Source organism: Podarcis erhardii (assembly GCF_964252035.2).
Source record: "Podarcis erhardii genome assembly, chromosome: 2".
Taxonomy (NCBI): domain Eukaryota; kingdom Metazoa; phylum Chordata; class Lepidosauria; order Squamata; family Lacertidae; genus Podarcis; species Podarcis erhardii.
Window position 1 is genome coordinate 2,469,111 of NC_138498.1, and position 24,696 is coordinate 2,493,806.

General features: G+C 40.4%; 1 protein-coding gene and 1 long non-coding RNA gene across 5 annotated transcripts; one reads left to right on the forward strand and one right to left on the reverse strand.

Annotated features, from left to right (window-relative positions):
- Window positions 1-1,164: 1,164 nt before the first annotated feature.
- Window positions 1,165-12,899, reverse strand: LOC309336240 (uncharacterized protein). 4 transcript variants are annotated; one of them, XM_081851902.1, is made up of 8 exons: window positions 12,706-12,899; window positions 12,029-12,070; window positions 11,244-11,349; window positions 10,511-10,543; window positions 6,160-6,192; window positions 4,785-4,817; window positions 3,283-3,408; window positions 1,165-1,463 (listed from the first exon to the last, which is right to left on the reverse strand). In XM_081851902.1, the coding sequence occupies exons 3-7, from the start codon at window positions 11,284-11,286 to the stop codon at window positions 3,290-3,292; spliced, it is 261 nt and encodes an 86-aa protein (XP_081708028.1). In that variant the 5' UTR covers window positions 11,287-11,349; window positions 12,029-12,070; window positions 12,706-12,899; the 3' UTR covers window positions 1,165-1,463; window positions 3,283-3,289. The 4 variants fall into 4 exon arrangements, with proteins under 4 accessions (XP_081708028.1, XP_081708026.1, XP_081708025.1 ...); XM_081851900.1 differs by lacking the exon at window positions 11,244-11,349 and having other exon boundaries at window positions 6,160-6,189; window positions 12,706-12,898; XM_081851899.1 differs by lacking the exon at window positions 11,244-11,349 and having other exon boundaries at window positions 12,706-12,898.
- A 3,872-nt stretch (window positions 12,900-16,771) lies between these two features.
- Window positions 16,772-19,642, forward strand: LOC309336253. The gene is made up of 4 exons (XR_014153943.1): window positions 16,772-16,998; window positions 17,942-17,986; window positions 18,428-18,882; window positions 18,921-19,642. It is a non-coding gene; the product is annotated as an uncharacterized lncRNA (long non-coding RNA).
- Window positions 19,643-24,696: the final 5,054 nt, after the last annotated feature.

The window sequence follows — 24,696 nt, forward strand, 5'->3', positions numbered from 1 at the left end:
TAATGACGTTGGAATGAAATGAAGTGGTTCTAGTAATAAGGCAAAACAAGAATATGCAAGAATGGATTGATATTAGACGAAAATTTGAAGTTATAATATGTGAGGATAAACAATTAAGGGTAAACTAAGAGGGTATGAATTTGCTGAACAAATTTTTAAATGGAATACAAAAAAGGGAGGTGTGAGGAAGTCATGAAAATAAGTAAATGAGTGGTAAGATATTAGAAAGAGGGATTTTCATTTTTTCTTTTTTCTCTTTATGTTTAATTTTGGTTTTTGTATTTTTTTGTGTTTTTCTTTTACTGTTTTGTAACCTTTTTCTTGTTAAAAATTTAATAAATATTACTTTTTTAAAAAAATACCCAGTTTTAGATTTCTCCTGATAGTGAAAGTGGGAGTGGGAACAGAGCTAATTCAGTCCTGACTATCAAGAAAATCAGAGAGAGACAGAGCTGCTCCAAAACAGCATTGATCCTTGAATCCAGCAGAGTTATTCTTATGTTCTTCTAAAATACCATATCTGTTGTTGTTTTAAAATAGGGATAGCCTTACCTGCAATACAATTTTCCTGTTATAAAAATGGTGGGGAGGGTATGATATAAAAGATTCCTTTTGGATCAGACCAAAGGTTCATCTAGTTCAGCATCCTGGCCACACAAAAAATACCTCTGAGCATCATTGCAAACTCCATCCAGACTCAGTCAATGTTAGTCCAGGAAGCTCCTGATCTGAGTGGCAGCTGATTCTGATGAATGAAGATGCTGCCTTGGAGTCCTGCAGTCCACAGTCTTTTTTTCCTCTCCCCCTTCCTTTTTTAATGGGTTTCTGTATCATCTTACTGGTTTGTTATATTTTGGTTGGGCTAATAAAGGTATTGCCCCAATATTGATCAAAGATTTCATAGTAAGTTTAACTTAGTAGATTTGTAGGGTGTCAGTGTGCACATTTTGGGGATGGAAGCAGTAAGCATTAAGCGGTACAATGTTCAAAGAGGGCAACTTAATGGGAGACGATACAGCAGTGGTCTTTACTCCTTACAGATTTTGCATTAACTCTATGCCATCGTTAAACAGTTTTGCATTTGTATCACACATTTTGACTCAAAAAATGAGGTTGTGAAGGTTTGAGGTCAAATTTCTGAAACATGGACCCACTCAAAAAGTCTCCAAATTTCACATTTTTATTTTAGCTCTCAACTACATGCTAAACCTTATCTAAAAGCTCATCTGAGCCGGGGACTCTATGATTTGTATTTTGCACAGTGCAGAAGACACAAAGCACACACTGCTTGAATCATGGATCAAATGTAGTTGCTTAGTCAATGCTTGAGTTTATTTCCTCTGAATGGTGAGATGGTGACAACACACAACCTTATATCACTGGAATCAGGCTATTCCCTTGCTTTTCTTATAATGGAACCACGATGTGGCCACAGGTGGTGTGTTGCAGGATGGATGCAATTCCTGAAACAGAAAGAGATTTTAAAGTTGGAGCAGTTGGAGCCAAGAGCCAGATCAAGGCAAGTGAGCATCCATGCATAGTTGAGATGAGTTCAAATTAACCTTTAAAAGAAAACAAAAAAACTCAGGTTCTGTCCCTTGGAGGCAACTTTTTAAGAATCCCAGAAGTTTGCTTCTAAACTAGCATCAGGTAATGCCTATAAAAGCCCAATTATGGAAGAGGTACACTAGAAGAGCAATGTGCAGGGAAGGTATGGGTTAAGCACATTATGGGCACCCCACAGGTCTCTGCTCCAAGCCACCTCCTCCTTTCTGCTTTTCCTTAGAAAAAGCAGCTATTGAGGTTTGGTTACAGAGATTTACTTCCAAGTAAATTTGCTTAGAATTAGTCTGTAAGTAATGACTGCGTCCTCTGATTGGCAGACGATGGGTCCTTCCAGAAGGCTGTTTAGTGAGTGTCTGTTCTTGATTTGTTTGTGCAAAATTCTTATGAGATTGTACAACATCACCATCTAGTGGTTGTTACCTCCACACATTCTCACTTTTCTTATCAGACTTTTTGCAGTAAGAAAAATGATGGAGAACTGCATGGCATAACAAGCCCTGGATGCAAATATTGTGTGAACAAATCAGGGTGGATGCTCAACAAACAACTAGTCTGGGAGTTCTCTGTGCAGTGGTGTAGTGGTTTGCTGGTGCCTGGGGGCCTGCACATGTGTGCACACAGCAGGGGGACAGAGTGTCGATAGTGAACGGAACCTGCAATGCCAGCCCAGCCCTCACCACTGCTGCAACTGCCCCTCCCTGGAGCCAAGCGGGGCCACACACCGCTTCCTGCCCATCTATGCAGGGAGCCTGGCCAGTCAATGCAGCCCTTGGTGGGCGAATCCCCCTGATGCCCAGAGGCGAGGTGAGGAGGACACAACAGCCATGTGCCCTTTGATCCCAGTCTCTCAAAGCGTCCTTCTCATGCCACCCTGCCAACCCTGCACCACTATGTGAGCAGCACAGGGCTGGCAGGAAAGCATGAGAAACCAAATGCACAGCACTGCACCCCCTTAAAAAATGTGCCCGGGGCCATTGTTCTGGCATCCCCCCCCCATGCTATGCCACTGTTTCTATGTCCAATTTTGTTTTATTTCCCTCTTCCAAAAACATCATAAATTTCCAATGCTCTCCTTTGAAGTGAACATGTAAATTCTGACTTTAATTCCCTACCATTCGGGGCATGGATAGAATGAAATGTAGCATTGACATCCTCCAGCCATTTTATGTCTATTGGGAAGAAATATAGGAATCACCTTACATTGTTATGCTTATTTGAAATTGGATAGTTCATACTTCCTCGTTTCTGATGGTGAAAAGGCCACACCACTGATCTGCATTGATTAGCAGAGCTAGCTATGAATGAAAAGGAAATAATGGATTCGCCTGATACTTACTGAATGTAACTAGCCTCTATCTGTGTTAAAACGGAAAGTGGAGCTTTTGTTAGCATTCCATGGTTATCACCCTGTGCCACTGCCTGTTCTTCCTTTAAAACAGTGGTACCACACACACAAAACTGCTCACTGTAAACACAGCCCTGTCAAACCTACAGCGGTGCATTGTAGACCGACTTCATAAACTGAAGGCAAGTAGAGACGGGCTGAGACAATGCATGAAATGCCGCCAGTTGCCATTAACCTCAACACTTTCAGGACTCTCCCCTTTGAGTATTTATGCCCTGGCAACTATATCTACTTTAGATCCCCTGCCCTGCATCGCCTCTCTCCAATGCCTATCTCTTTTCATTTTATCTTTACTCTCTTCTTAAACTCACCATTTTCTTACTTTCCCCAAAATGACGAAGTCCATTTGTTCTTCATAGCACCAAATGATTCCAAACCTTTTGCAAAAATGTCAAACAAAGATGAAAGAAAACCTTTCCGACGGCCATGGGTGGTCTCTGGATTGGGAGGAAAATGAGAGCTTGTGAGCCACACCTTCTCTGTTTTTTCTTTCTTAAGAACATAAGAAGAGCCTGCTGGATCCTGTTCTCCTAGTGACCAACCAGACACTCCTGGTCAGCTTGCAAGCAGGACACAAGCCTTCTTGCCCCTTGTGATTCCCAGCAACTGGCATTCTGAGGCAGGCTGCCTCTGATACTGGAGGCATTCCTTCCTTTGTACCACTGTGTGTGTGTGTCAGCTCCCCAGACAACAGATCAAATGTTACTAGCACTAAGCCAAATGTTGCACTACTATTGGCACAATGTTATATGTTCACATTATATATGAGCATTGCTTCTGTGGGCTGGTCTTCCAATTCTGTAAAAAAAAAAAAAGTTCTAGCTCATTTGTTCATTGCTTTGTGTTATTCGCTGTGGAGACATATGAAGCCCTGGATTTCTAAAGCAATGTTCTGCTTTGGACCCAAGGCAACATGAATCATGCAGTGACCCATTTTCCAAAGCACCAAAGTGTGATCAGAACGGAATCTTGTCTGTCATACACATGGCCAACCATCACACCAAGTCACCAAAGCATATTTATAACAGTGGGTACCAAGCAGATGGTAGCTGCAGCCAGTTGATTGGAAAGGAGACTGGGTCCTACCCTCCCCAAGCAGATTATGGGAAATATCAAAGTTCATTATGCAAATCCTCTTTTCACTGCTGTTGCTGGTGGACCTCAATGAGCAACGTCACCATGGTGCTGACTGTGCAATATTCTCATCTTGTGCAACCTGCCATGCACAAAGAGAACATACTTTCCCCATGTAGGATTGGGGTAACTTGTGTGGCACATGCCCATTGCACAGATATTCAGAATTAACCTCACTATGCTCAAAGGGAGTTATTTCAGGTTAGAGTCATGGCATTGCAGCTTAAGAACAATTCACAAAGCATGAACTTGCTTTGGGGAGATGGTGTGCTATTATAAAATAAAAAAGTCAAAATGGATCCCCATGATAACATATTTCCAGAATACAAATACCATAGCCAGCCGTACAGATCCATGAACACAGCACTAATAAAGTAGTAATGGTGGACAACATCCATCATCCTGAGCAGTAGTCATGCTAGCTGGGACTGCTGGGAGTTGGAGTCCACCAACATCTGGAGGGCCACTGGTTCCCCATCGCTGTCATAAAAGTAAATTGCTCCACAGGCTTATGATACACATTAGTTGTAGGAGGAGGGGAAGTTGTACCAGAAGTGGAGGGAGAGTTGTTATCTGGGATAGGGAAAGCAAATCATTCTCCTATCACCATGTTGCTGTGGATAAGTTGTGTGCTATGATTCAGATACTTGCTTAAATTGCTGGACCAAGAAGAACTCACCATCACTGGTGGTGCTCGCTTCTGCAGAAGTTGCTGTAAATAAGAAGGCATGGCAACATGAAACAGAATTCCTCTAATATCCAGACACAGAGGGCAAAACTTCAACCATTCCTGCAAGAATTCTTCAGTTCTGAAGAATTCTATTCCATTTCCCCCCAACTTCCAATAAAAGAAACACACAATTATTTTACGCCCACAGCTGAGTTTGCAGCTAAGCTTTTAGGATGGCAGGTGTTATGCAGTATGCTAGAAAGCACCGCCATTTGACTTCCAAAACGTTCAAAAACCAAAGCGTGGCTTTTGATTGGCTTCAGGAAGCTGCTGCAGCCAATCAGAAGCCGCAGAAGCCCTGTTGGATGTTCAGCTTCCAAAAATAGTTCGCAAATCAGAACAGTCACTTCCAGGTTTGCAATGTTTGGGAGCCAAAACATTTGACTCAAAAAGGCATTTGAAAACCAAGGTACAACTGTAATTCCTCAGGCTCTTAAGAAGTGTTACTTAGAGCACATTTGTAAGCGTATACAGTCGTGCCTTGGAAGCTGAACGCCTTGTGAGTCAAATGTTTTGGCTCCCGAATGTCACAAACCCAGAAATGACTGTTCCAGTTTGCGAACTATTTTTGGAAGCTGCACTTTGGTTTTTGAATGTTTTGGACTTCCGGAACTGTAAAGGAAAAACTGAAGGTTTTTTTACACACAAGATATTAGGCAATCCAGGAATCAATGTTCTCTCCACAATTGTATTTAATTAAAGTATAACATCGTTTTGAGAACTATCTATATGATTTACCAATCTGTTCACTTAGGAAGGCATTTGTGGCTCTGAGTTTTCAGACAATGCCCTCAGAGTATTTAGATGGTTGCTGCAGGAAAATTCTAGCAGAAAAGAGGCTTTCTCTACGTGGCACTCAAGCAACAGAAGACCTATACTGTTATGTACTCTACTGTCCTATGTATTCTGAGCTGAAACCTAAGTACATTTGTGAACTATTGTGTAAGATGCCTGATGTGGACTATCAAGTGAAGGTCACATATTTGCTGTCTGGCTCTGATAAGTTTGAGACAGACAACATGGCGAGATTCGTGGTTGCATCCCAAAAACTAAGAACATGCATCAAAGACAATATAGCAAACTGTAAAATCTGATCAACGATGTAATATAGAAATTTATTTGTGTAGGTCTGCATTTCAAAGTATAGATGTATAAATTGGTTACCACTGTATTTAACAGTGTATCTATGCATATTCTGCACAATATCCATAGAATACTTATATTCCCTTTTTGGTTAAAATAACCAGGATGGTTGCAACAACAAATAAACTTTGACTTCGACTTTGAGATACTTCCTGAAATCGCTGGACCAAGAATAACTCACTGTCACTGGTGGCGCTCACTTCTGGAGAAGCTGCTGTGGATAAGAGGACATGGCAGTATGAAACAGAATTCCTCCAATACACAGAACAATACACAGTTCAATATTTGAATCTTTCCTGCAAAAAGTATTCTTTAACTTCCTCCCAACCTCCATTAAATGGCCAGTGTCAAAGGAAAATGGAATCCAAAATTGATTTTCAAAGATGAGGAGGGAAGATACATAGCAGTAGAAATTACAGCACAAGGGGAAAAATACTTGTTATTGGGAATTTATGCACCTAATGATGGCAAGGCAGAATTCTTTAAGAATTTGGAAACAAGGCTTATGGATCATTTGGATTAAAAATTAATTCCAATGGGAGATTTGAATGGAGTTGCATCTACTTTAATGGATAGGAGACAGAGACAAAAAATACTGAATGCCGGCAGATTACTTAAGATTTTTTAACCATATAACTGACAAATTCGATCTGTCAGACATATGGAGAGTCAGAATTCTACCGTATTTTTCGCTCTATAAGACACACCAGACCACAAGATGGACCTAGTTTTTGGAGGAGGAAAACAAGAAGAAAAAAAATCTGAATCTCAGAAGCCAGAACAGCAAGAGGGATCGCTGCGCAGTGAAAGCAGCAATCCCTCTTGCTGTTCTGGCTTCTGGGATAGCTGCACATCCTGCATTCACTCCATAACTCCTTACTTTTTAGGAGGGAAAAAGTGAGTCTTATAGAGCAAAAAATACGGTAACTGAAAAAGACTTCACATTTTTTTCAGATGCAAATCAATCATTTTCAAGAACCGACTATTTATGGATATCCAGAGACTTGGTTCCCAGAGTAACAAAAGTGGAAATTTGCACTAAAACTTGCTCAGATCACAATGCAGTATTTATGAAAGTGAAATTATCTACACAGGGATTTTTCAGATGGAGAATGAATGATGATTTGTTGAGGAATGAGCAAATAATTAATAAGGCCCAAAAGACTCTAAAAGACTATTTTGGGATTAATATGAACTCTGGAATGCAAGCAAGAGTCATTTGGGACGCAAGTAAAACAGTAATGAGAGGATTCCTCATCCAACAAAATTCAATTAAGAGAAAGATACAGAATGAAAAGAAAGATAAAATTTTGGACCAATTAAAAGATAAAGAGAAGAACCTTAGAAGTAATCCAAAGAATCTGCAGATACAAAAGGAAATTAAAGCTTTACAGACTCAGTATTCACAGATTATAAATCAAGAAATAGAATGGAAATTAAGAACGATGAGACAAAGGAATTTTGAATCTGTGAATAAATGTGGGAAACTCTTAGCTTGGCAGCTAAAAAAGAAGCAAAAACAAAGTGCTATTACAAATATTGTATCAGAAGGAAAGTCTGTAGAGAACCCTGTGGAGATAAGAAGATGTTTTCAGAAGTACTATAAACAACTGTATAAAAATAGTAAAGAAGATAAGGTTAAAATTGAGCATTTTATCAAAACTAATGGTTTGCAGAAGATTCCCAAAGGTAAAAGGATCCTACTAAATGGATTAATTACACGACAGGAGGTTGAAAATGCAATAAATTCAATGCAATTTGGCAAAGCCCCGGGACCAGATGGACTGTCAGCAAAATACTATAAGACTATGAAAGACTGGCTTATTCAGCCATTGGTAGAAGTTTGCAACAAGATAATAGGAGGAGGCAAAGCACCTGAAACCTGGAAGGAAGCTTATATAACCCTGATTCCAAAACAAGATCAAGATAGATCCAATGTTAAAAACTATAGACCAATCTCACTACTTAACGTGGATTATAAAATTTTTGACAATTTTCTCGCCAATAGGTTGAAAAAGGTTTTGTCATACTATATCCATAAGGACCAGGCAGGATTTCTGCCTGGAAGACATATGAGATAATATTAGGAATATAGTTGACATTTTAGAAAAGTTGGAAGCAAGAAAAAATTGTAAAGCAATGTTAATGTTTATTGATGTGGAGAAGGCCTTTGACAATGTGTCTTGAAGTTTTATGATACAAAATTTAGCTAGTATTGGGGTTGGACAGGAGTTTTTAAATGGTATTAATGCAATTTATCATGAACAAAAAGCCAAAATTATAATAAACAATGTGGTATCAGAGGAAATTACAATTGAGAAGGGTACCAGGCAAGGGTGCCCACTTTCCCCCCTGGTTTTTATTTCGGTCCTGGAGGTTTTGTTAAGTATGATAACGAAGGTTGAACAAGTTAAAGGTATAGCAGTAGGAGCCAAACAATATAAATTAAAAGCCTTTGCTGACGATTTGGTGTTAACACTTCAAGATCCAGACTCCAGTGCAGTAAAAGCACTGGAGTTGATACAGGAGTTCGGACAGGTAGCAGGATTTAAGTTAAATAAGAGCAAAACCAAAGTATTAGAGAAAAATTTGGACAATGAGGAAAGGAAATTATTGCAAGAAAAAATGGGCCTGGTTTTTGTGAAAAAAGTTAAATATCTGGGTGTAAATTTGTCAGTGAAAATTTTGAATTTATATAAAGATAACTATGAGAAACTATGGAATGAAATTTAGAGAGATCTTGAGAGTTGGTCGAATTTAAAATTGTGATTAATGGGCCGGATATCTGTGGTTAAGATGAATGTATTACCAAAGATGTTGTTTCTGTTTCAAGCCCTCCCAATCATTGATAATGTGAAATGTTTTAAAGAATGGCAGAAAGCTTTATCTAGATTTATCTGGCAGGGGAAAAAACACAGAATTAAATTATTAACAGATTCAAAAGAAAGAGGGGGATATTCCCTGCCAGATTTGAAGATATATTTTGAAGCCACAGCCCTTTGTTGTGTTAAGGAATGGATACAACTAGATAATGCGGATGTTTTAGACTTGGAGGGATTTGACGATGTGTTTGGATGGCATGCTTATCTATGGTATGACAAGATAAAGGCCCATAATGGTTTCAAAAATCATGTAATTAGAAAACCCTTATATAATGTTTGGATGAAATACAAAGATCTCTTAGAAAGGAAAACACCCAGATGGCTTTTGCCAATGGAGGCAAAGTCCCAGAAAAAGTCAAATATGGAGACTAATTGGTTGATATATTCAGATTTATTATTGGAAAATAAAAAAGGATTTAAATTAAGACCATTTGATCAAATCAAAGATAAAATAAATTGGTTACACTACCACCAGATTAATGAATTGTATAAATTAGATAAGAAAAATAGTTTTGCATTGGAAAAAACCAAATTGGAAATGCAGTTGTTAGATTCTAAATTTAAAAATTTGTCTAATTTATTGTTGGAGTGGCATACAAAGGATGAACAAGTTAAATCTGTGATGACAGATTGGGCAAGACATGTTGGACATAACATAATGTTTGAAGACTGGGAAAGGCTGTGGAGGAAATGGGTCAAGTTCACTGCATGTACGGTGTTAAAGGAAAACGTTATGAAAATGATGTATAGATGGTACTTAGCCCCTGTAAAACTAGCAAAGATTTACCACAAGAGTGACAACCTATGTTGGAAATGTAAAGAAAAAGAAGGTACCTTTTACCATATGTGGTGGACGTGTCCCAAAGTGAAAGACTTCTGGGGAAAGATTCATAATGAATTGAAAAAAATGTTGAAATATTCATTTATTAAGAAACCAGAAGCCTTTATACTTGGAATAACAGGTTTGGAATTGCCCAAGAAAGATGTCAGATTATTTTTGTATGCCACAACTGCAGCTAGAATTTTGTTGGCCAAAAATTGGAAACTACAAGAAGTACCAACAGTGGAGGAATAGTAGATGAAGATGATGGACTTTTGGGAGCTAGCCAACCTGACCGGAAGAGTCTGTGACCAGAAGGAGGAGGAATACCAAGAGGAATGGAAGAAATTAAAAGATTATTTAGCTAAATATGTTAAGATAATTTAAATAGAATGACTTGCGAGTATCAGGTAGGCCTAGGATTTAAATATGTGATGTTCTAGAATACTATGTTAAAAGTTAAAAAGAAAAGAAAGAAAGATGTAAATTGGTTAAGGAAATTTTATGTGAAAATAGTTTAGGAAAACTGCTACAATGATTTATATGGAAACTCAGCCAGGGGGATTTGAGGAAGTCACCTAACAATGTTAACAAAAGTGGAACTATTACAGTTAGGGTATATGTTTGTTTGTTTGTTTGTTTGTTTGTTTGTTTGTTTGTTTGTTTGTTTGATGGTTTCTTTTTATGTTTGTCGATAAGTTTGTTATAAATGTGGAAAACTAATAAAAAAAATTGAAGGGGGGAAAAAACCAGGATGGTTGCGACAACAAATAAACTTTGACTTCGACTTTGAGATACTTCCTGAAATTGCTGGACCAAGAATAACTCACTGTCACTGGTGGCGCTCACTTCTGGAGAAGCTGCTGTGGAAAAGAGGACATGGCAGTATGAAACAGAATTCCTCCAATACACAGAATAATACACAGTTCAATATTTGAATCTTTCCTGCAAAAAGTATTCTTTAATTTCCTCCCAACCTCCATTAAATGGCCAGTGTCATACACTAGAGAGTGCCATCTGTCTGGAAAATTCTACATCTGCAGGATTTTTATTACATATTATGTGGATGGACTAGATCTATCACAGTCACCATGAGCTGCACTTTCCAGTCACTGATCTGGGCTTTAAAGCTCTGTGTTGAAGTGGTTTGGGGTTTTTTATCCCAATGCTTTCTCCTGGAAAACCCACATTTAGCACTCAATTAGAAAAAATAATGGAAAACCAGATTGCTGTTTGCTCCAATTCAGTGGTAATGCGCAGGTTTTCCTAGGGAAAGCACTGGGACAAAAAAGAACCTCTCTCAGACACAGAACTCTGAATGAGCCTCATGATAACAGGCCAAGGTGCAACACAGAAAACCAAATTAAGTAAGAGGGCACTAACCAAGTTGGATTGGGGCAAATCTCTTTAAGATCAATGCATGAGATCTCTTTTCAGAGAACATGAACTACAAACCTGTCAGGATTTCTCTCTCCATCTCTCTCTCACACACACACATAGACAGGCGGTTGTATAAATTTATAAATTTGCAAAGCCACAATTTACTAGTCAACCCTGTCTCACCCAAAACGAAAGCCATAAAAGAAGAAGTCTTCAAGCTTAGCATTAATAAAACATAAAGGCAAAATCTCCTTCTGATCCTCTGATGTTCACCAATTGTAGGAGTAGTCTGTGAAGATATATTAAGCATTTAGGGTGGGGGTGATGTTGTAGGTTGGGAGCACCATCTGCCTGGGATTTTTTTTAGCACTGTCTGATTTAAATACAATGCTAGGTGTGTAAACACACACACACACACACACACACACACACACACCCCTTTATTCAGATGGACAGTGAAAGTCATGCTTAAATCAGCCAACACCTACTTCTGCATGCCAGGTATCTGTAGCCTGAGTGCCTACATGATGGCATCCTGATGCTTCTCATGGACTGTGTAGCAGTGACCCATATTCCACAGGCAGCTGGCCATGTGGGATCCTACTCAAGTTTTCCAAACAGATGTATCCTCATGTATAAATCAGGCTTGGCAGATGCGCCACCCTTTCTTATGTGAATCGGGACTTCTTTTGTTTTCCCTCTCACTTTAGAGTGGCTACTGTGCAGGCAGTCTGATGATTATAAAGTGAGTCTGCTATGACTGCCTACGCAGAAAATAAAGAATAACTCTGCCTGGATGACTCTATGGTGATGATCTAGATATACGAGTGCCCTAGAATCTGGATCCGCCATGGCATTCTGCTGCCCTCTTAACGCAGTTACTACAGTCACATTGTCCCAAGGAATATTCTACTGGGCAAATTATTCAAAAGGCTCAAGTGCACATGCTTAAAATGTTCAACACTTACCAGTGCTGGGAGTCAAATCAGTGCTGGGAGGAGGTGATGTCTCTAGAATGAGGACAGAAGATCTCACAACTATTATCCTGAATAATGCTAAATGCTCACTTGTTGAAACTAGCATTTTCCTCTGTGTCATTCAAACCTTTGCATGCCTAGCTGATGTGAACACAGCTCATTGAAATAAGAAGAATTCTGCTGGATCTTACCAAAGGTCCATCTAGTCCAACATCCTTTTTCTAACTTTGGCCAGCCAGTGCTTCCAAGAAGTCCATAAACAAACAAGAAAGGCCTTAACCCTCTCTTGTAGTTTATGGCCAGTGTGCAGTCCTCAGCTGTAAACTACTTATGCTCATGGAAGTTCTATTTTCTTATCATTGGTAACTTCATAGATGTCAGCAGATGTATCCTCATTGAATTTGCCTAAACCAAGGATGTGGCCCTTCATATATGTTGCACTATGGCTCCTGTCATTCATCTCTATACTAGCTGAGGCTGATGGGGATTGCTGTCCAAAAACATCTGGAGGAGTACAGGTTCCCCATCACTGTCTGAAACCATTTTTGGAGCCACCTTAGCTTGTGCATCATAGCTATCACTTGGGGGGGGGTATGAATTCCATCCTTTATTTATGGAATTCGCCCCAAGGAGGAGGGAAACACACTGGGCCATTGAGAATTACATACCTCCAGACACTAGAGCGCAAACCAGCAGGAGTCCCCATATCATCTTCATGGTCATGAATGACTTGGGAGGTTTTCAGGAATTCAGGGCAGCCTAAAGAAACCGAGGAATGTTGTGGTCTGATCCACTCTCACTGGCTTATGAAGGAAGGAAACGCCAATGAAAATGGTTGGGTAGTGGGGAGTGGAATCGTGGAGGAAATCAGGATCCTGGTGATGAAACAATTGGACAGATAAATTGGACAGATAACAATTGGATAAATATGCAAACGGAAGAATTAAGATGGCACACAGCACTTGTGGCACATGAGAATAGACACAATGTTAATTGGTCTTCTAAATAAAGGGAGAGGCAAGGGAATTATTTGCTGTACCAAGGCTTTCTAATCCGTTTACTCAGAAAAGGGATTTGTTTTTCTCCTTTCTGCCTCTGGCAAATCCTGGGTGAGGCATACACGGTGGTATCTTCTCCTGATGCACCTCACTTTAGGCTCCTCAAAGGGTGTGAAAGCAAATACATGGCTTCTAGACAACGTGGCACAAATGTGGAGTTTGATGTTATGTGGAGAATTCAGGCTCCTTGAAAATATCGTATTTCACTTAAAGGAAAAATATGTCTAACCCCAATACCTGCAAATAGATGTTTGAAAATGTAAAAAAAAAAAAAGAAGAAGAAGAAGTAAGGGACCCCTGACAGTTAAGTTCAGTCGCAGACGATTCTGGGGTTGCAGTGATTATTTCGCTTTACAGGCCGAGGGAGCCTGCATTTGTCCGCAGACCTTCTGATTGGCAAGCCCAAGAGGCTCAGTGGTTTAGACCACAGTGCCACCTGCATCCCCATTTGAAAATGTACCTATCTTAATTCTCAGAATGTGACTGAGGAGTGGGATTATTATTACTAGTAGGAGGTGCCTGGTGCTGCCCAGGATTTTTTATAATAAAAAAAAAAGTTGTTGGTGTTGTTTAAAAAAGCAGGCAAAAAGCAGGCAAAGTCACACCAAGGTCGCATTTGGGTCTGCCATATTGATTCAAAATGGCAGCCAGAGTCTAAACATCAATGAAGAGCACCACCCCCACCTCAGGAACCCTTGTACAAAGTTTGGTGGTGGTATCTCAAGAGGGACCTGAAAGTATAAAAAACAACGAAAAAAAATGGAAACAGAAACCACTTTCCAAAGTATATGGTAGATTATGATTATCATAATCTTTTTTCTCCAAGGAGCCCAGGGTGGCACACATGGTTCTTCTCCTTTAATGCCCATAACAGCCCTGTGAGGTTGGATCAGGGTGCAAGATTTGCAGGGCCCAGGAGGCATTGAAGCAACAGCTGGCATCTCCTTCTCCATTCATGCCAACATTGCTGAGGTAAGACGGTATTTACCTGGAACATAAATATATTTAAGTTCCAGGTAGAATCATAGAATAATAGAGTTGGAAGAGACCACAAGGGCCATCGAGTCCAACCCCCTGCCAAGCAGGAAACACCATCAGAGCACTCCTGACATATGCTTGTCAAGCCTCTGTTTAAAGACCTCCAAAGAAGGAGACTCCACCACACTCCTTGGCAGCAAATTCCACTGTCAAACAGCTCTTACTGTCAGGAAGTTCTTCCTAATGTTTAGGTGGAAGCTTTTTTCTTGTAGTTTGGATCCATTGCTCCGTGTCCGCTTCTCTGGAGCAGCAGAAAACAACCTTTCTCCCTCCTCTATGTGACATCCTTTTATATATTTGAACATGGCTATCATATCACCCCTTAACCTCCTCTTCTGCAGGCTAAACATGCCCAGCTCCCTTAGCCGTTCCTCATAAGGCATCGTTTCCAGGCCTTTGACCATTTTGGTTGCCCTCCTCTGGACACGTTCCAGTTTGTCAGTGTCCTTCTTGAACTGTGGTGCCCAGAACTGGACTCCAGGTGAGGTCTGACCAGAGCAGAATACAGTGGCACTATTACTTCCCTTGATCTAGATGCTATACTCCTATTGATGCAGCCCAGAATTGCATTGGCGTTTTTAGCTGCCGCGTCACACTGTTGGCTCATGTCAAGTTTGTGGTCAACGAAGACTCCTAGATCCTTTTCACATGTACTGCTCTCAAGCCAGGTGTCACCCATCTTGTATTTGTGCCTCTCAATTTTTTTGCCCAAGTGCAATACTTTACATTTCTCCCTGTTAAAATTCATCTTGTTTGTTTTGGCCCAGTTCTCTAATCTGTCAAGGTCGTTTTGAAGTGTGATCCTGTCCTCTGGGGTGTTAGCCACCCCTCCCAGTTTGGTGTCATCTGCAAATTTGATCAGGATGCCCTTGAGTCCATCATCCAAGTCGTTGATAAAGATGTTGAATAAGACCGGGCCCAAGACAGAACCCTGTGGCACCCCACTAGTCACTCTGCTCCAGGATGAAGAGGAACCATTGATGAGCAGCCAGTTACAAATCCACTGAGTGGTAGCATAGTCAAGTCCGCATTTTACCAGCTTCTTTACAAGAATATCATGGGGCACCTTGTCAAATGCCTTGCTGAAATCAAGGTAGGCTACATCCACTGCATTCCCTTCATCTACCAGGCTTGTAATTCTGTCAAAAAACGAGATCAGGTTAGTCTGACATGACTTATTTTTCAGAAATCCATGCTGACTATTGGTGATCACAGCATTCCTTTCTAGGTGCTCACAGACTGTTTGCTTAATGATCTGCTCCAGAATCTTCCCTGGTATTGATGTCAGACTGAGTGGGCGGTAATTATTTGGGTCCTCTCTTTTCCCCTTTTTGAAAATAGGGACAACATTTGCCCTCCTCCAGTCTGCCGGGACTTCGCCAGTTCTCCAGGAATTCTCAAAGATGACTGCTAGTGGTTCTGAGATCACATCTGCCAGTTCTTTTAATACTCTTGGATGCAGTTCATCTGGCCCTGGAGACTTGAATACATCTAAACTAGCCAAGTATTCTTGTACTATCTCCTTAGTTATTCTGGGCTGTGTTTCCTCTGCTGAATCATTTGCTCCAAATTCTTCAGGTCGGGCATTGTTTTCTTTATCGGAGAAGACTGAGGCAAAGAAGGCATTGAGGAGTTCAGCCCTTTCTGTGTCCCCTGTTTGCATTTCACCATCTTCTCCTCTGAGTGACCCCACTGTTTCTTTGTTCTTCCTTTTGCTATGAACATACCCATAAAAGCCTTTTTTTGTTGCTTTTAACCTCTCTAGCAAGCCTGAGTTCATTCTGTGCTTTAGCTTTTCTGACTTTGTGTCTACACGTGCTGGTAAATATCCAGGAACTGTTTTGTTATATCCAGGAACTGTAAATTTTAATCTTAAATCCAAATAGAAGTGTGGCATTGCTCTCATTCACTTAGCATATACAAGAGGCAGTTAATATGACCGTTACAGCCTTGCAGTGACAAATTCCTGCAGGGTAACTATGAAAGGCTGCTAGAACAAAAACAACTGAGTCTTGTGGGACTTTAAAGACTTGCAGATTTACTACAAAGAAAGAAAGAAAATCTTCCCTCCAATCTGGAATTGGGTGCAAAGTACCACCCATCAACTGCCCTGGTAATCCTGATGCTCTGCTTGGTAGAATAACTGGAGCCAAGGCATATTCAACAATAGGAATAGGGAATCTGTGGCCCTTTAGATGCATTACGGTGGGTCATGCTAACTGGAGCCAATGCAATTTGGAGTCCAATAACATATGGAGGGTCACAGGCTTCTAATCCCTGCTCAACCACCCCAATTTAAATGGGACATCCCGAAATTACAAAAGCTACCCCTAGATTCTGATTAAATCCCAGAATGTCCCATTTTTTGATCCAGCACCCTGGCGTGAACCAGCTGGCTCTTGAGAAAGCTTGGGAGCAAAAAAACCACCCCAAGCATCTTGATTTGGATCAGCAAATTGGAAGGGTATGTTTGGCTTTCAGGAGCCAGATTTGTGGATAATGGCCAATTTGTCATGTCCTGGCTAATCCCATCTCCACTCCAGTTTATGTAAATGGTGGCATTCATCCTCAGGGCATCCTGTATTTATTTATACACACTGACAGTTTTCTCCATAATTAACATCATTATGATGCAATATCTCAACTAAGCTCATAATATTTCTTTGCTAGCTCCTTTGATTGGTTTCTGTCACTTACATAAAGCCAGCAGTGTAGGTACTCTGCTCAGTGTCAATCAGTATTCTGGCTTCATCACAGCATCTTGAGTGTCAAGAAACACTGAGGCTGCTGTCTGTGTTTCTGCAATGAAGACTCTTTGGATCCTTCTCCTGCTGGCAACTTCCACTTGGGCTTTTGTTGCTGTGGGTAAGTAGGGAGAGGCCACCCAGGAAGTGTTTCTTATTTGGGGTGCTTTCTGTCCTGCTGTGAGAAACCTCTACAGGTGTCCAGTATGAAAGAAACAGTTCTGTGTTTAGTGACCATGCCAAATGTTTTTATTTACCTGATTTGAAACACAAATCTGCCCAGCTCATAATGCTCAAGTATTATGCGCTGCGCTGCTGGAGCACAATTTCTGTTCTCATCCTGAAGCAAAGTTCTTAGCCTGAGGTACTATTTCTGGGTTAGCGGAGACTGTAACCTGAAGCATCTGTAACCTGAGGTACCACTGTATATGCATTAATATTATAACCCAGGAGAGAACACACACACACAAATTCTTTACAAATGCTTGTTAAAATAGCTCATAGACACTGAGTCAATTCCAAGCTAACTCTTGAGGGATTTTATCATGGGTAGTTGAACACTGGTGATTTTTTTCCAGAGATGGGGGGAAATTGTATTTTGTTTGCATTTTAATGTGAAACTGCCTAATTTATACGAGCACAAGTTCAATTATCCTTCAACATTCACACTTCTGGGATAGCTCAGTTGATGGATCACAAAATTATTACTCAGGTTCATGGGTCTGAGCCCCCCATTGAGCAAAATATTCACACATTGCAGGAGGTTGGACTAGATGAGCCTCATGGTCCCTCCCAACTCTACGATTCTCAGATTTGCACTTCTCCAGGTTTTGCAATGCCATTCTCCAACCAAAAAATGTGTACAAAATTCTGGGAAAGAGAAAATGAAAATGCACAGACTAGTGAAAACAACATAGTCAAATGCATTGCATTGGGGAAATTTCTTGTAAAAATGTATATATTTGTCCAAACGTGTATTTTAGGAGAAAGATGCACTGAAATGCTGTCTTTCTGTGAACTTTTTTTATTATTTAAAAAAGAACATTTACACCCATCTCGTCTAGATTCCAGCAATGCTGCTCGAGAGTCCCAATCCAGCTCTGGTCCTGGTAAGCAGATTGACACCCCTGGTGGGAAGGGCACTGAGCCTAACTTGGTGACTGATGTTAATGTGTGTGGAAATCCTAAAAAGTAGGTCCACTGTAAGATGAACTAGAAACAAAACAGCATAATACATGGAGAGGTGAGCAGACACTTTTTGTGCTAAGCAATCCTGCAAATGGCTGGGAAATCTTCTATAGCTCAGACTCTGAGCCAACTACTGAAACGTTAGAGACAGAGACAGCACCTCAAAGGAAGAAAATAGTGAAAGATTTAAAAAATAATATTTCTGAAACAACCCCCCATCCCACCACATCTCATCTCAAGCTTTTGGAGTTGAAGGGGCAATTGCTGGGGTGGGGAGGGATCAGGGCTGTCCAGTGTGGGAATCAAGCCATTTGAAGCAATTCACAGAAGGGACTAATTATTATTTTTTCCATGGCACCCAGGGGCAATTTCTGCACGCGCATTCCTCACAGATCTGGCAGGTGTGCTTGGCAGTACCTCTGAAGCGTTTGGTGAACTTTTAACTCAAATGGCTACGTCCATTTTGGGAGGAAAAGGTAAGTGTTGGAGGACATTGCAAGTGGGGAGCATTTTTCAAAACAAGCTTGTGTGGTGAGCATGAGAGGGGGAAAGTCCCAATGTGATGTGGAGAGAAGTGGATGAGGTTTTTTAAAATGCAAATGCAATGCAAGGAAACTGCTCTAGGGCTGCTCAGTCTAGAAGAGCTCATGTGCCAGCAGACAGAGGGTGGAATTCACTGCCATACTGTGACAAACGTTCTGCCAGGCCCCTGCAATGTATTTTGCACAAGTTTCCACAAGAAAGTATAACTGCTATGGCCATTTCCACCTTCCATTAAAAAGATGTGGGTGTGTGGCCTTGGGAGGCTGCGGGGAAGGTCGGGACCCCCGAGGGAAGGGAGACAAAGGCCGGGAGAGAGATGCAACAGGATTACTGGGAGGTGAGGAGAATGGTAGTAGTGAAGAAGTTAACCCTGCTGAACTTTTCTTGATAGGCACCAGAGAACTGAGGAGAGAGGCTCGTGGATCTCCAGGCTCCGAGCCAAGCAACAGGAACTGATTAGCAGTAATGGGTAAGCAGCTCCAAGTCATAAGGTACTGGGCACTATCTGGAGGGCCACAAGTTTCCCATTCCTTGCTTGAACTTCTGCCCCTGACATGAAATGAAACAACAGCTGTCCAGTCCTTCAGTTTCTTCTGTATGGTGAATGTTGCTGTATTAAGAATGTTGACTTTAAGTCATGTTCAATTTCAGATATTTGTAGCAATGGTACAATTGGACTTCTGCATGGTCTAGAGCAGTCCTTTCCAACAGGTCGGTCGTGGGATGTACCTGGTCCTGGTCGATCCTGGTCGATTGCGGGATCCTGATGCCCCCCCCAAAAAGCAGCTCAACAACTTTGGCTCATCCCTCCCCCCAAAAATAGCTCAAGAACTCTGGTCAATCCAATGGGTAGATCACTGTCATTTTTTTTATAGTGGGAGTAGATCGCAGTCTCTTGGAAGCTGGACAGCCCTTGTCTAGAGAATGAAGGAGGCTTTGACATCCTGGTGTTTGCCATCCTGGTAGATTGCCACATATCTATACCAATTGATCAATAAAGTTCTAGTCAAGCAAATCATTGGCATTTGACTCTATGTACCTTATTTGTGGCTTTCTGTATAGCAATGCATGATTATACATTCTCAATAACCTGACACACTAACATGTGTTTTTCAAGACACATTGGCTAGGATTCACGTAACCAGACCCACCACTTAGCCTTGTGCAAATGTTTCTGCTTGTGCAATGGGGTTTCCTCCCATCTCCCCCATGCTCCTCACAGGTCTGGAGAACCCCAAGAACAGCACAGGGGGTGAGGAGAGGGAGGGTTGTACTGCCTGACAAGCTGCAATGGTTGTGTTGGAGGAATTTCAACAGGGGCAAATGTCAGGTTCTGCACATAGGCAGGAAGAACCAGTTGCACAAATATAACTTGGGGGACAGCTGGCTGACCAGCACTACATGTGAAAAGGATTTGGGGGTCTTAACACACACAAGCTTAACAGCAGTCTACAAAGTGATGCAGCAGCAAAAAAGCTAATGCTATTCTAGGCTGCATCAACAGAAGTCTAGTGCACTGGGCAGTGGAAAAGACTCCCTCAGGAGGTGGTGGGCTCTCCTTCAGTGGAGGTTTGTAAGCAGCGGTTGGGTCTGCCATGGATGCTTTAGTTGAGGTTACTGCACTGCAGGGGGTTGGACTAGAATACCCTTCCAACTCCACAATTCTGTGATTCTAAGAATTGCTGGAGGATTGCAGCACTGAATTCCACCCACAGAATTTGTCATTCGTGCTTTACCCTTAAAACTTCCTTATACAATTTATTTTATTTCATTAAATTTACATACTGCTTGATTGTGAAACAACCAACCACCTCAAAGCAGTTTACAAAAAGAATAAACCATAAAATTATTGATAAAAACAGTTAATAACTATTCAAAACATTCAGAGGAGAAAATAAAACTAGAGATAAACTAAAAACACACACCATCATTCTAATAGGGCAGGCTTGTCCACATAAGAGCACATTCCTTGATGTATGCAAAACCAGACCAAGCCAGGCCACAGCCAGGAATAATATTTGAGCCTCTTTGGTTAGAAGGCTAATCACCCGATCAATGTCCTACTTGCTAGGCTCTTTCTCAGTTTGTGGTAGGAAGGTAATTTATTAATGCTTGGGCCATTCACATATAAGATAAATAAGATAGATAAATACAATGCAAAATCCAAGTCAAAGTATTGCATAAAGTAACATTACTGCTTAGAATCATACATAAAACATCTTCAAAATACTATGTAAATCGCATGTAGCATGTATGAAATTTACAAACTGAAATTCAATACAGATAAAAAACATTAATTATTAAAATATATTATGCTTAAATAAGCACATCCTCCAAGCAGTCGACTGCCATCTCCTTAACAACTCCTGCCCAGGTTTCCATTGCTGCAAAAAGAGAGACCTTGTGGGTTACCCTACAATCTGTGTCCAACAGAAGGTAGAAAATGTTTTGTGGAATGGTATTGGGTCAGTAAGAACAGATCCCAGAAATTTGGTGCTTGGTTCAGAATAAAGTGAACCAAAGAACAAATAGTGAAGCAGTTCCTCAACTTCTGGGGCCCCACAAATATGCAAGCAGAGAGTCAAGGGAGTATGAGAGTGCTGACAATCATAGCTGTGGGCATTGTTTGGAAACAAAGGCTGCAAATGCTTGCCTAAGCTTTGGAAATGTGAGCTTTGCAAGGTAAGCAGCCATTTGGTGGTCCAATTTGTAAAGTCTATATTAATTCAAAAAATTAGAATTATTAATGTTCTGTCTGGCAAGGACATTATATGTATTTTCCACCATGGGAAATATATAGAATGTCCTTGCCAGAGAATACATTAATAATTCTAAATAATTCTAAATTTTCCAAATTCAGAGCAGAAAAATGATTGAATGGAGTAGGATATGAATAAAGCACCTTCCAATATTTTAAGTTCCAACTTTTGCAGTTTGGTACCTGCTCCAAACATAACTTGGGGAATACCCTACCAGGAGACACTTTTATGATACACCCGTATGGATGGGGAAATGGATGGGAGATCGAATGAAGGGGGAATCTACCTCTGCCCTGACCAAAGCTGAAGGAGTGCCAGGTGGAAGTCTTAACAATTCCCCAGAAATGTATTTTGGAGGGCCTAGTTTAGCCCATCCTCAAATAGCCATCCTCAGACAGCCACACCGTACAGGATCTGAGCAATAACTTTACTTTGAAATATTTTCAGAGCTAGCACAACCAGATCTAAGAATTGTCCCAATTGAACATAAGATATATAGTTAATGTGATGGAATACCTGTCTGATAGGATTGATAAAAGAGCCGCAATGATCTTTGTAGATGCCGAGAAGGCATTCGACAACATAATATGGGACTTTATGATGAGAAACCTAGAATACATGGAGATAGGCGAAGACTTTCTTAAGGGAGTCAGAGCTATCTACACAGATCAGAAAGCTAAACTGATTATAAATAATGTAGTTACAGAAGGAATAAGGATACAAAAGGGAACGAGGCAGGGATGCCCTCTCTCGCCGTTACTTTTCATAACGGTATTAGAGGTTCTTTTGAATTCGATCAGACAAAACAAGGCTATAAAGGGAGTGACAATCGGACAGAATGAGTACAAGACCAAAGCATTCGCAGATGACTTGGCTATAATGATTGAGGAACCAACAAGTACGATAAAAGCAGTTTTGGAGGAAATGGAACAGTTTGGAAATCTGGCAGGCTTTAAACTCAATAAGAAAAAAACAAAAATAATAGTAAAAAATATGGATCAAGACCAAATAGAAACAATGCAACAATTAACCCAAATAGAGGTGGTCAAAAAGGTAAAATATCTGGGTATTTGGATAACTCCCAAAAATATAGATTTATATAAAAACAACTACGAACCAGCTTGGAAGGGAATCAAAAAGGACTTGGAGGTGTGGGCAAAATTGAAATTGTCATTTTGGGGAAGGATCTCTACAATCAAAATGAACGTGCTCCCAAAATTACTGTTCCTATTTCAGACTATCCCCATAATTAAGGGAATTAAGATCTTTAAGGAGTGGCAAAGAGTGATCTCAAAATACATCTGGCAGGGCAAAAAACCGAGAATCAAATTTAAATTGCTAACAGATACAAAAGAAAGAGGAGGTTTTGCCCTGCCAGATCTGAAATTGTATTACGAGGCCTCATGTCTTTGCTGGACGAAAGAGTGGATTAAATTGAAGAATAACGAACTGTTGGATTTGGAGGGATTCAACAACAGATTTGGGTGGCATGCTTATTTATGGCACGAAAAAAAGAGAGTCCATAAGGGCTTTGAGAACCACATATTCCGAGGTCCTTTAATTGAGGTCTGGGATAGATACAAAAATCTATTAGAACTTAGAACACCACGCTGGTTTTCACCCTTAGAAGCAAAGAGTATAAAGAGATTAAATATGGGAAGTAAATGGATAACATATGACCAACTGTTATATAAAGAAGGGGAAAAGTGGAAAATAAAACCGTATGAGCAGGTGAAGGAATATGTTTGTGACTGGATGCACTATTTCCAAATGAATGAGGTGTTTAAAAAAGACAGTAAAGAACGAGGTTTCATGGACAAAGAATCGTTATTTCAAAGCGAGGTTATAGGTAATGATACGAAAAATTTATCAAAAATGTATAAACTGTTATTGGATTGGAATCTGGTAGATGAAGAAGTTAAGTCGGTAATGATTAGTTGGGCAAAGGATGTGGGCCACAATATACAATTTGAGGATTGGGAAAAATTATGGAAGGAGGGCTTAAAATTCACGGCATGTATGACGTTAAAAGAGAACACGATGAAGATGTTTTATAGATGGTATATGACACCGGTGAAATTGGCGAGGATGTATAAGACATGCAATAGATGCTGGAAGTGTAAGGATAAGGAGGGTACATTCTATCACATGTGGTGGGGCTGTGGGAAGGTGAAAGACTTCTGGGAGAAAATATACAATGAGTTAAAGAAGATCTTAAAGTATACGTTTAGAAAGGAGCCAGAAGTCTTTTTACTAGGACTAATAGGAAAGGAAATAAAAAAGGAAGACTGTAAATTTTTTAGATATGCAATCACAGCCGCAAGAGTGTTATTGGCCCAGAGATGGAGACAACAGGAAATACCGACCATAGAGGATTGGAGAACAAAATTGTTAGAATACGCAGAGTTAGATAAATTGACAGGAAAGATTAGATACTTAAGAGACCAAAAATTCATCGGGGACTGGAAGAAATATGTAGATTATCTGGAATGCTTAAGTAAAGGAAAGATGACGCTTAAGGGATTTAAAGAAGCACTGTAAAAAAGTAATAAGTATTGATTAAAGGGAATAGGAGGAAAAGAGATAAATAATGTCAATACAAGATTGAGGAATGCGTAATGAAAGTGATGAATACGGATGATTTACGGGACAGCTGAGGGAAGTTTGAAAGAAAATGTAGTGATGAAAATGATGTGAAATTACTGTATATATATATATTATTTTTCGTTGTTGCTGTCGTTTGTCTTGTTTTATGTTTGTGTTTTATGTTTAATAATAAAAATTATATGGCAAAAAAAAAAGAATTGTCCCAATTGTTCTCATAGCCACTGCTCTGATAGCTTCTAACTGGATGCCAAGATTCTTAAGTACTTGGCATTGTTCAATTTGGTGACCATTAATAGACCAGTTCCTCAATTAGGAACAATAAACAGTTATCCGTATTTATAGAATCATAGAATCATAGAATCATAGAATCATAGAGTTGGAAGAGACCACAAGGGCCATCGAGTCCAACCCCCTGCCAAGCAGGAAACACCATCAGAGCACTCCTGACATATGCTTGTCAAGCCTCTGCTTAAAGACCTCCAAAGAAGGAGACTCCACCACACTCCTTGGCAGCAAATTCCACTGTTGAACAGCTCTTACTGTCAGGAAGATCTTCCTAATGTTTAGGTGGAATCTTTTTTCTTGTAGTTTGAATCCATTGCTCCATGTCCGCTTCTCTGGAGCAGCAGAAAACAACCTTTCTCCCTCCTCTATGTGACATCCTTTTATATATTTGAACATGGCTATCATATCACCCCTTAACCTCCTCTTCTCCAGGCTAA